Raw genomic sequence first — 12908 nt, forward strand, 5'->3', positions numbered from 1 at the left:
CAATTTAGAGTCTTCAATTAACCTACCATGCATGTTTTTGGGATGTGGAAGGAAACCGGAGTACCCGGAGAAAACCCACACAGGCACTGGGAGAACATGCAAACTCCACACAGGCGGGGCCGGGATTTGAACCCCAGTCCTCAGAACTGTGAGGCATATGTGCTAACCAGAATGTTGTGTAATGAAGCTAATGCTGCTAGCCTCATTTATTCGTTTTACAGCAAACACCCACTGGGGTGTCAATCAACATCTTAAATCACGCTCAAGGAGGGCAGAATAACATTCTACAGGCTGCAAAGTACGAGCTGCTGTATGAGGCGAGCGGCGTTAGCTTCGGCTACACAAATAAACTTGACTTAACCAATCTGTTATTTTAGACCTATGCTTTAACATTTACATGAGTATTTCTATATTTTAGTGCATAAGTTCAAGCAAAACACGTTGTTGTGTTCACCTATACGATTGCGACAACGATGCTCAAACGATGTATTGTGCAGTACTACTTAAGCAAAGCAAGCAAAGCCAAGCAAATTTATTGATATAGCGAATTTCATACACAAGGTAACTCAATGAACTTAGAACCATATAAATGAAAAATTACATCATCATATTATTAGAAACCCGAATTCCAATGAAGTTGGGATATTGTGTAAAATGTAAATAAAAACAGAATACAATGATTTGCAAATTATTTTCAACCTATAGTCAATTAAATGCACTGCAAAGACAAGATATTTAACGTTCCAACTGATAAACGTTACTGTTTTTTTGCACATATTCTGTAATTTTGTATTTGATGCCTGTAACAAGTTCCAAAAAGCTGGGACAGGGTGTACAAAAGACTGGGAAAGTTGAGGAATGCTAAAGAAAAAAACAAACACCTTTTGGAACATTCCACAGGTGAACAGGTTACTTGGAAAGAGGTGAGTGTCATGATTGGGTATAAAAGCAAGGACGGGGTAAGGTTCTTCACTTTGTGAACAACTGCGTGAGCAAATACTCCCAAGAGTTTAAGTAACGTTTCTCAATATGTATATATATATATCTGAGAGAGAGAGAGAGAGAGAGAGAGAGAGATACGCGCACACACACACACACACACACACACACCATGACCAGGATGTCATGCTTTGGACATTGTTTCCATACTTTAAGTTCCTTTTAAAATCCATCCATCCATTTTCAACACCGCTTATCCTGGTGAGGGTGGTGGGGCGAAACGCGGACTACACCTTGAACTGGCCGCCAGTCAGTTGCAGAGCCCAACCTTTTAAAATACTTATAATAATGATTATTTATGTATTATTATCCATCCATCCATTTTCTGAACCGCTTCTCCTCACTAGGGTCGCGGGCGTGCTGGAGTCTATCCCAGCTATCATCGGGCAGGGGGCAGGGTACACCCTGGAACTGGTTGCCAGCCAATTGCAGGGCACATACAAACAAACAACCGATTCAAACTCACAGTCACACCTACGGGCAATTTAGAGTCTCCAATTAATGCATGTTTTTGGGATGTGGGAGGAAACCGGAGTGCCCGGAGAAAACCCACGCAGGCACGGGGAGAACATGCAAACTCCACACAGGCGGGGACGGGGATTGAACCCTTTCTGTTGCAGTCGTTAGCAACTATGCTACCAGTCTCCTCGAGCAAATTTACAATTCCCCTTCCCAAAAATGGCCAAACAAAAGGTGGAAAACGGTTAACTTCCAAGACAGGTGGGAGGCAGATTGTCTATTCATTAAAGTAAAAGACAGACCTGTTTGTTGTGTGCGGAGCAACGTGGCTGTAACAAAGAATATAACATAATTGAATTAATGTTTTTGTTAATGCCCTTTATCAACTCCTACGCAGGGACTGTTAATAGTTAGAAGTTTGGATTTTTATTGATGAACATTCTTATTTTTTTGGGTTGTTTTGTTGTTGTATGGACTCATCGGACCACAGAACACTTTTCCACGTTTCAGTCAGTCCATGTTAGATGAGCTCTGGCCCAGAGAAGCCGACGGCGTTTCTGGGTGTTGTTGATAAATGGCTTTTGCTTTGCATAGTAGAGTTTCAAGTTGCACTTACGGATGTAGCGCCGAACTGTATTTACTGACATTGGCTTTCTGAAAGTGTTCCTGATCCCATGTGGCTGATATCCTTTACACATAGATGTTGGTTTTTGATGCAGTGCCGCCTGAGGGATCGAAGGTCACTGGCATTCAATGTTGGTTTTCAGCCTTGCCGCTTAGATGTAGTGATTTCTCCAGATTCTTTGAATGATATTTGGACCGTAGATGATGAAATCCCTAAATTCCTTGCAATTGTACGTTGAGGAACATTGTCCTTAAACTGTTTGGGAACTGTGTTGCAGCCATAAAATTCTAAGTTAATGACTATTTGCTAAAAACAATAAAGTTTATGAGTTTGAACATTAAATATATTGTCTCTGTAGTGTATTCAATTACATATAGGTTGAACATGATTTGCAAATCTTTGTATTCTGTTTTTATTTATGTTTAACACAACGTCCCAACTTCATTGGAATTGGGGCTGTATAAAACATTATTGCTGTGAACAGAAAATTTCCACGAAATAGCGGGGATTTCCGTGACAGATAGTTAGAGGATATGTTCCACAAAACCCCCCACTGTAGCGAGGACATGAATGATGAACTGCGATGTAGCGGGGGAACCATACAGCACTGATGTTCATTTTCAATGTGTTCATGCATGCCATACTTGTAGTTACATCAACCCAATGTCCGTGTTCTTTTTCTACAGGTATCTGCATTAAATGCGGCAAAGGCGTGTACGGAGCCAGCCAAGCCTGCCAGGCCATGGGGAATCTTTATCACACCAACTGCTTCACATGCTGCTCCTGTGGTGAGTGGGGAAAATATATAAAAATAATACTGTGAAAATTGACCTGCTGCTACAACTGCGAGTGTGTGGATCGAACACATCCACATCTGCGGTTGCCATAGTGACTGATGGATCATGCTTCAATGCACTTGTCCTAATGCATATTTTAAAATGCCAGTGTGTGTGGAATCTCTTCATTTTCATGAAGAGCAGAATCATTGTTTGAGAACTAGAAGAACCCATCCATCCATCCATTTTCTTGAGCCGCTTATCCTCACTAAGGGTCACGGGCGTGCTGGAGCCTATCCCAGCTGTCATCGGGCAGGAGGCGGGGTACACCCTGAACTGGTTGCCAGCCAATCGCAGGGCAGATACAAACAAACAACCATCCGCACTCACATTCACACCTACGGGCAATTTAGAGTCTCCAATGAATGCATGTTTATGAGATGTGGGAGGAAACCGGAGTGCCCAGAGAAAACCCGCGCAGGCACGGGGAGAACATGCAAACTCCACACAGGCGGGGCCGGGGATTGAACCCGGGTCCACAGAACTGTGAGGCGGACGCTCTAACCTGTCGGCCACCGTGCCGCCAACATGAATCAATAACTTAAATATTTGTGTTAAATCAGCAACTTAGTGCAGAATTGACATGACAACACAGTACAGTAAGTACCTAAACAAGCACACCATTCTCAGTACACTTATCTAAAGACTCTTAACTGATCGCGAGATGGATGCTGATTGTGGTCCATGAAGGCAACTGTGTGTGTGGGTGTGCGTGCGTGCGTGTACATAAACGTGAAAGTGAGTGGCGGTTTGATATTGGGGGCATACAATCACACACACACCATTGCCCCCACCATCGTAATTTTGATTCGAAGAGCGAAAAAAGGTGACAAGATTATGCAACTGTTTAACTAGCGAAGCTGTGGTTGATTGACGGCAGGGAGAAGCACTTAAACCAGCTCACTGTCTGGACTACAATGGAGTTGAAAGTTCTCACTTTTCATTGTAAATGTTATTTAAGATAAGTATTATAAGTCCTTCAGTGAGACAGTCGCTAACCTCCATGACCGATTTATGACTGCGCACTTCGATATGACCCACAATGCACTGCACACTTAACACGCCAGTAAAACTGTATTCTTTATGTCTAAATAAAAAAGTAACAACAATCAAATACACTTTTTACAAAGGAAAATAACAACAATAGTGTGGCAATAGTGAAATCGTGAATTTCTTATTTAGAAATCAGCAGTCTTCGTGAACGGTTAAATGCTGTTGAATGGCTGGAGTGCGAGTTTTTGAGTTACAAGCAACAAATCACGACTTGCTGAGAAACATTAATGACTCAAGAGTAAATGTAGACGTGTTACTCTCCTGGGGAAAGTAATGCATTACTTTACTCGTTACCCAAAAGGTGGAATTTGGGAGTTACGCGTTACCGGCATCACAGCTCAGCACTGTCGACTTTTCTTTTCTTTGGTCCACTCATGGTTAAAGAAGGGTTCAGACCAGTAGCAGAGTTAAAACAGGCCAGCCAAAGTCAAGTCAATGTATCACTGTACCTACTGTGCTACCTGGTGGAACCAATGGGCATTACAGGACAACCTAGTGGAACCACTGGGCATTACAGCACAACCTGGTGGAACCACTCGACCTTACAGGACAAAGTAAAATGAATGTAGCCATGATTTTGATATGATTTGGGGGATTCTGTACCAATCTTTGGCGGGCCGGATTGAAATGATCAATGGGCCGGATGTGGCCCGCGGGCCGTAGTTTGCCCACCCCCGGGCTAACCAGTCGTCCACCATGCCGTGATCACGTGGGCTCTGTTTTTTTGCTGACATCGAATCGATTTCCGATCTCAAAGATCGGATTGGGACACCCCAAGTTACAATGATGTAGATGCTGCTCGCTACTTTTATTGATCAGTTATTGATTTAGATGTTCCGATATTGATTCAGTAAGAAGTAAATATAATTAAGAGTAAGATTTTAAAATATGCGGCACGGTGGCCGACTGGTTAGAGCGACTGCCTCACAGTTCTGAGGACTGGGGTTCAATCCCCGGCCCCGCCTGTGCGGAGTTTGCATGTTCTCCCCGTGCCTGCGTGGGTTTTCTCCGGGAACTCCGGTTTCCTCCCACATCCCAAAAAACATGCATAGTAGGTTGATTGAAGACTCTAAATTACCCGTAGGTGTGAATGTGAGTGCAAATGGTTGTTTGTTTATATGTGCCCTGCGATTGGCTGGGAACCGGTTCAGGGTGTACCCCGCCTCCTGACCAAAGATAGCTGGGATAGGCCCCAGCACACCTCGACCCTAGTGTGGATAAGCGGTAAAGAAAATGGATGGATGGATACAATGATTTGTTTTGGTGTAAATTATTTTACATCACAAAAACCTGGCATTTGAACAGGGGTGTGTAGACTTTTTATATCCACTGCAGCCTTGTTCCTGTTTTCGTAATCCCTGGCGGTTGAGCCTATTGTGCTGTTTAACAAGGGGAAACAAAATGCTGTAAGACCAATGCTTGGAGCTGAATTTGCCTTCATTTGTTATTTTACAAGGATTTTATTCATCTTATTATTTTATAAAGATTTTATTTAGTGAAATTGACTCAGTTTAACTTGATTCATCCTGGGCAGCCAGGACAGAGATGCATGTACTGCTTTGGTCGCTACCCCTACGTGGTTGCAACAAGTCCTACTTCCTCTTCTATGGTCATCATAAACTTAAAACGGTAGGTGCCCTTCTGTGGTGGCATTAAAAAAATAAATAAATAAATAAAGCTAAAGAAAAACCAAAACCCGCTTTTTCAATGCTAGCAAGTCTCACGGGATTTTCTGAGATCTCGCATGAACATGTTTTGTGCGACTAGAGGTCTGATTCAGGGTGAATGGTACAACTTCAATGTCACTGCCAGTGATTCAAATCAAATCAAGTGATTCAAATCTGCTAACATGCAAGCAACTTGTCACTCATTTGCCACATTAGCCATGTTGTACTGTGCAGCCAGGACAAAGACGGGAGTACCAGTTCCGGTTCTATGTTCGTCATCACATTTCACTGATACCCTTCTGTCGTTGAATTACACACAAAAAAAAAAAAGTCATTCAAGTCCTCCACGTCAAACCCATGTGTACATGCCAGCAGCTTGTCATTCATTTAAAAAAAACACGCCAAATCCCAAGTCACTCACTATTCTGCCTTGCAACCAACCATCCTTAGTGTCACTTTACCATACAGTGAACCCCGGATATTCTCGGTGCAGCATTTGCAAATTCACCTATTTGCTGATTTTTTGGGGGGGCAAACCTCTCCTGTTATTTGCAGAAAAATTAACCTATTTGCTGTTGTGCTGCTGTTTGTGCTAAAACCAAAGCCATGTCTATTATAAAAAAATATTGCTTTGGCACCATCTTGTGGCATCTTAATGCCAAACAACTATGTTGAAGTGAGTTGAGGAGCTTCAAGTAGTAGGGCCTTTGCAAGAAACATCTCTTGGATGCACTGGGATGCATCTTCTATGATGTATCCTGGGATCATTGGGTGTTTCAGGTGTCGCAACATCAGACATCCTCGCCGAGGTGACCCAGCCGGGGGTGATCAGGCCCCAACTTACGGCCTAGTAGCAAGTCACAGGTCTGCCCTCTTCATCCACAGCCACCTCGTGACTTTCTCTGCAGATTCCCTCCTAGATTGGATGTCCCTCTTCTTGGCCACCCCTGTAACGCTCAATTGGCTGACTTTGAAGAGTGAGCGCCCTGCAAACCCTCTACAGCCAACTCCGACGGGCTCGTAAAAAGTCCTCCAGCCCTTGCCCCTGCACGTCTCTATCAGTTCCTGATACTTGACAAATTTATTTTTGTTGGTTTCCTCAATCCGGTCTTCCCAGCGCACTCAAAGTTAGCCTTGTCTAATCAAAAAAGTGCTTTACCATCATCTTGTGGCATCTACAGAAGATTATGTATATGAATATAAACCTTTTTAGGTTGGTGTCAATTATTCAAGGATTTTTGCAATGAATGGCAGGACTCGCTCCCTCTCCCCTATGAACTGTGGTAGTTTATTGGATTGTCATGAGCAGCCAGGGCAGATATTTGTACCAAAAAAGTCAAAGAAATACACTAATTTAATTTATCACTGAGTCTGGTAAGATTTGGTCATGTTTTATTTGACTTTCCAGTAGGGCAGTCACTATCAATTTTTTTTTTTTAGAATTGATTATCCTATGGATATTTCGTGGAATACTCAAGTAATTCCCCCCCACAAAAAAAACAACTAAAAAATAATTCCCCTTTTTTTTTAACTACTAACATGTATTTTATTCTCATTTATGAGCGCTGGACTTCTATCCCTAAATTGCATATGTTGCTACTGAGTGAGGTGTAAATTCTACATAATTTGAGACAAGAAAATCAGCCTTTACTAAATGTGAATGTGGTTAGCATTCACGATTAGCATTAGCACTCCAATGATTACAATTTTCAGTAAAAAAAAAATTCCAAAATGCCACTGACATTATTTGTCTTTGAGGCTCTAATTCAATCTCAAATTTAGTTCAAGACAAGTATAGTGTGCATAGTGTGTACGTGCGTGCGTGCGTGCGTGTGATTTAGAGGTTCTTGTCACCCGACTCCAGCACCCCCACTCCACCCTTCCTGTTTCCCAGGGAAACAAGGGGACGATGTCGGGAGAAAGCCTTTTAGCCAGGTTGCTCCCATTCATACGTACGCTCCACACGGATACCGATCCGCCTCTGGAAGCGCAGCTCTATAAATTTACACGAAACCAAAGCCGCATACTTTCCTGTTTATTGTGTGGGGAACAGTGTCCGGTTGCTGGGATTGTGGGATTTTTGGACCGCGTAGGATCCAGCGCGAGAATTATGCTTACGTCTATCAGGGGGAAATCACGTCTCCCATGGTGGTTGTTGGAAGCTTGGCAGGCCGTCCCATCACTCCACAGATGGTTTATGGCTCAAGTAAATGACTCTGATGTATCATTTGACCTCAAGTTGAATGGGAATGTTTTCTTTTAAGCAGCAGTCTTGTCATAACACCCTCTAGTGATCAATCAGGAGCTGCATCCGTATGACTATTTTATCTTTTTTGGATTTTCTTTTTTGTTGTTGCCCAGACATTGCTTGCTGCTAGCCTTGGGCTTTGTTTAACCATGCATAATTGAGCCCTCCTCTTGGCTCACTCCCATGGTTGCACCCTTTTTTTCATGAAATGGCCAAGAATGGAGAAGAAAAAAAAAGAAATTACCCTCCTCCACTGCAGCCAGCCTTTGCCAGAGGACCTCATCGGACGATCAGGGAGCGTACCAAGATGCGGCATGTGCCCTCACATGCCCTTTAAATTTATCCCAAGCCAAATAGAAGTTGTAGGGTTGAGCAAAACACAGGTTGTTTATGCGCATTTTGTTCACATTAGACAACCTGTGGACAAAAGACCATTAGGTTTCTGAAGGTACATTTAGTTTTCTTAAATGCTTTTGAAAGGTTTCATGTAGGTATATCCATGTAGTTTCATAGCCTACACAACATTGTCATCACAATCCCTGTTCTCTCGCACCCTTCCCAAAACCTTAAAATCTTGCAGAGATCACCAAAAATGACTACAATCGCTGTGATATGCATGATAGTTCAGTAGTTGGCAATGTCACTTGTACAGCTACCTACTGTAACTGTTGCAATGGCGGCTGTGGCTCATTTCGGAGAGGGGATCGTCCGGGTTCGAATGCCGATTCCTACTCTCTGCTGTCGAAGTGTCCTTGAGCAAGACACTGAACCCTAAATTGCCCCCACGTTGGTATTGTAAATTAGGAACTGTTCTCAATTGCCTTACCTGCTTAAACTAAGGAAATTAAATTAAACTGCCGGTCCCACCCACGACTTAGGGCATAAGTGGACAAACCTATGTGCTCACGGGCCACATTTGATTTTTAAAATGGACAGATGGGCATGGTAATTGGTCGATGTGGAAATTTTTTTTAAAAATGTGAATGTAAAATATGTCAAATAGTTAATTTTAATAATAAGAAATAATTATATATATTTATATATGTTTTTCTTTTTTTACTGCGATACGTCACTGATGGTGTAGTGGTACATTTGTCTGACTAATGCCTGGTAGACACATAAAGACTTAAAATCTTCAAACCAAATTGGCTAACTACCTGTTCGTTTCAAAGCATGTGTCCTTGATTGATTTTTGTACGTTCTGTCATGATGAACATGTGTGCCGGATTTGTGTCAATCAGTTGCACTGGGTGCTGATATTTTCTAACACCAAGAATTTGCGATCACCAACAAGTGAGTCAACCAAGTGTTGTTTACGGCCAAGGTCTTGTCCACGGTTAATTTTTGGGCTTCCATCCTCTGACCAGGCATGTGTTCAACTTCACACACATTCTATTATTACAGTATTTTCCATGGGACTTCTTTGCCTGGCCTGGATGAGCAGGCTGTCAGTCTCTCATACAATGACTCATTCCTAATTACAATCAAAGCAGCCTCTAAAAAGTACAGTAGGAGACACCCCAAGAGTCATACCTGCCAGACGGCGACAAAAACAGGAAGCTGGGAAAGAAGGAAACACTCTGTTCTTTGTGCCTTTATCCATGCTGTACTCATGCTCACTGTGTCATTAGAAGTTGAGATAACGTTAAACAGGATGTGATAACTTTCTTGGTCAAATGAGACACTTTTGTACGGGGTTGCGAGAACATCCAGTAGTTTTCTAGCTGTGGGAATAGATAAGGTTTGGGAATGCTGACACGCTGTCTCACAATTAAAAGTATGAAACCATTTTGGGACTTTGAAGTCCAGTACAAAAACTCTGCATGTCACCACATGTTCACGCCGAGTCACACTCGTCTCCTCCTAAATTACTCGGTTTATCCTTTGATTGGCATTCCGATAAGACAGCGCTGGAATGTTGCTGTTGGGTTATGACATTTTCCCATCTGTCCCTGAAGGGCGTGGCGATAGTTAGTGGTCAACTCTAGGAGAGTTCTTTAACGGCAACACTCAGGTTGTTAGGTACTGTCTGCAAAGGAAGCTAATATAAAGTACTACTGCACAACTCAAAATGGCTTAGACATGCCATCATATAAATTAAAAATTAAATTAATAATTACCATAATCAAAACCGCCAAGTCTGTGAGAGTCGACCTTGTAGATTTTCTTGAATTGTAAAAACAGGTATGCTGCCTACTTTCTTGGATGTGATAATTACAGAGGTCCTCCGTTCCTACGGCAACAACTAGGGCTGTCACTTTCGATTCTTTTTAGAATCGATTATCCTACAGATATGTCGTCGAACACTCAATTAATCACCGCCCCCCATTTTTTCCCCCAACTACTAACATGCATTTTATTCTTATGAGGACTGTACTTCTATCCTTAAACTGCATATATTGGTACTGAGTGTATGGTATACTCTTTGCAAAATTTGAGACAACAAAAATAGTGATTAGCATTAGCGGGCTAGCGATTACCATTTGAGGTAAAAAAAAAAAAAAAAAAACGCTAGCTACCGTTCAGCTCACTCATACATCATGTTCTATGTATGTTACACAGCTAATAGTTTATTAAAAATCAGATGCATTTTATTTAGGGCTGTGAAAATAAATCATCAATCTCCGGGAAGTCAACCAGAAAAATTGGTTGACGCAAAACTTTCTGGCTCGAGGCAATAAAAAATATTAATAAAAGCATATTTGTGCCGCCTGAAACTAATTTGCATTGCCCGGAACCTTTTGGCCACCATTCATGTTTACCGCACAGACATTTGTTGCAGACAGACGCACTGTTGGGTCAGTGTAAAACATTGCTAAACTGAGAGTAGCGTCTATCGGTGATTTTTAAGACACTATTAGAAGTGTAATGTACAAAGCTGAATGGTAGTTAGCATTTTTTTAACGTACAATGGTAATCACTAGCCCATTAATGCTAATCACGGATGCTAACCATTTAGCAAACGCTGGTTTTGTTTCAAATTCTGTTCAGAGTTTATACCATAGACTCCGTACCAACATATGGTTCCAGCATCGCAAACATGGTTCCAGGCAGAACATGTTTTTAATTTTTTTGGTCCCGGTTTTGAAGCAGAAATTTTGTATTGACCTATTTTTTAAGTAGACTTAGCAGAGTTATTTGAATGTTTTATTCTCCGCCCCCCCAGCCCAAGTAACTCCTTAGAGGATTTTTTTTTTCCACCCAGTGGACATCTGTGGAAAGGCAGGGTAGCAGCATTCATGTTTTTTCACTTTATTGTATATTAATGAAATACATGTATGTTTTTCATAGGTAAAGTATGACGTCACCGTTTATTTATTAATTATTATAATTATTGATGCGGCACGGTGGACGACTGGTTAGAGCGCCTGCCTCACAGTACTGAGGACCGGGGTTCAATCCCGGGCCCTTCCTGTGTGGAGTTTGCATGTTCTCCCCGTGCCTGCATGGGTTTTCTCCGGGCACTTCGGTTTCCTCCCACATCCCAAAAACATGCATGGTAGGTTAATTGATAACTCTAAATTGCCCATAGGTGTGAATGTGAGCGTGAATGGTGGTTTGTTTGTGTGTGCCCTGCGATTGGCTGGCAACCAGTTCAGGGTGTACCCCGCCTCCTGCCCGATGATAGCTGGGACAGGCTCCAGCACGTCCGCGACGTGCTGGAGCCTGAGGAGAAGCGGCTCAGAAAATGGATGGATGGATATTCTTTTCCTTTTATTATGTACTTAATGTTCTTGTCGGGCATACAATTCAAATACTTCTTTAAACATTTGCTAAATGGAGAGTTATCTGGACTTGACTTCATCTCCTTGAATTCCGAAAATAAGTAGCATGATAAGATAAAAGATACATTTTGAAATTGTGTTTCTTAGATATGCACAAGAAGTCAAGAGTAAGAATGTGATTGTTTGTTTTGTTGCTAGATTCACAGAGAGACAGTGGTGAGGTTACAGGCAGGTATGAAAATCTTGGTGTAGCAGTTGATACTGAGGAGACAGTGTAGTGACAGAGGATGACAAAAACAATATTTTTAAGCAGATATTGTATCGCATTAATTTCTTTGTTTTTGTGTGGTTGGTGGCCAAAAGCTATTTGACCTCAACATTTAGTTTCAGATTTTTTGAAACGATAACTTTTTACTCTAAAAGCTATGGGATGTTTACTCGGCAAACATTTTGTGCACTTTTTTCCAATGCCAATTTGAAATAATGTCCTGTTTTTGAATGCAGCATAGTTCATTTTACACTTGAGAATGTGGGAGTCCCAGGATGTACATTTCTGGAAACAATGAATCCCAGCCCTGGAACAATGAGTCACTCCAACTTATCACCATGGAGTACAGTAATCCTCCGCCATATCACTGTTCTTGCTTTATGGTCCCGCTATTTTGGAGGTTTTTATTACTGGTGTTACAATATTTTTGTTTTATCCATTGCTTTTGCTCCCTCTCAATATATGATATGTGTTTTGGCCTGTCACAATAGCAGATTTTTAGGACGATATATTTTCCCAAAAAGTATCACGATAAATGATAGCATCATTGATGTTTTTTTTGCTACTGATCTATTGATATTAGAGCAGAATAATTAAAATACATCCTTTTTAAGAACAACTAATTCTAAATAATATTGAACATTGGCATTGTATTGTAGAACAATAAATATCTTAGACAAATAAAAGATAAAACAAACTCAAGAGTCTGTTTTCAAAAATTTTACTTCAACAAATAATAGACATTTGGCACATACAGTAGGTATAGAGTCATTAACACACTAAAGAGGCCCCCAAAATGTCTAAAAGCCTGCCAAATTTCCATCCATCCATCCTCTACCGCTTATCCGAGTCAGGTCGCGGGTGCAGTAGCTTTAGCAGGGACGCCCAGACCTCCCTCTCCCCAGCCACTTCATCCAGCTCTTCCGGGGGGATCCCGAGGCGTTCCCAGGCCAGCCGAAGGACGTAGTCTCTCCAGCGTGTCCTGGGTCGTCCCCGGGTTCTCCTCCCGGTGGGACATGCCTGGAACA

At 41.9% G+C, this 12908-nt stretch overlaps 1 protein-coding gene across 3 annotated transcripts in view; it reads left to right on the plus strand.

Moving 5' to 3' along the window:
* Positions 1 to 12908, plus strand: part of wtip (WT1 interacting protein) — a 57860-nt gene that overhangs the window by 7739 nt on the left and 37213 nt on the right. For all 3 annotated transcript variants that reach the window (XM_061669235.1, XM_061669244.1, XM_061669255.1), the window contains exon 2: positions 2770 to 2871. In XM_061669235.1, the coding sequence (XP_061525219.1) occupies positions 2770 to 2871 (102 nt within the window). The remainder of the gene's footprint in view (positions 1 to 2769; positions 2872 to 12908) is intronic.

The sequence above is a fragment of the Phycodurus eques genome, chromosome 2 (assembly GCF_024500275.1).
Source record: "Phycodurus eques isolate BA_2022a chromosome 2, UOR_Pequ_1.1, whole genome shotgun sequence".
NCBI classification, from domain to species: Eukaryota; Metazoa; Chordata; class Actinopteri; order Syngnathiformes; family Syngnathidae; genus Phycodurus; species Phycodurus eques.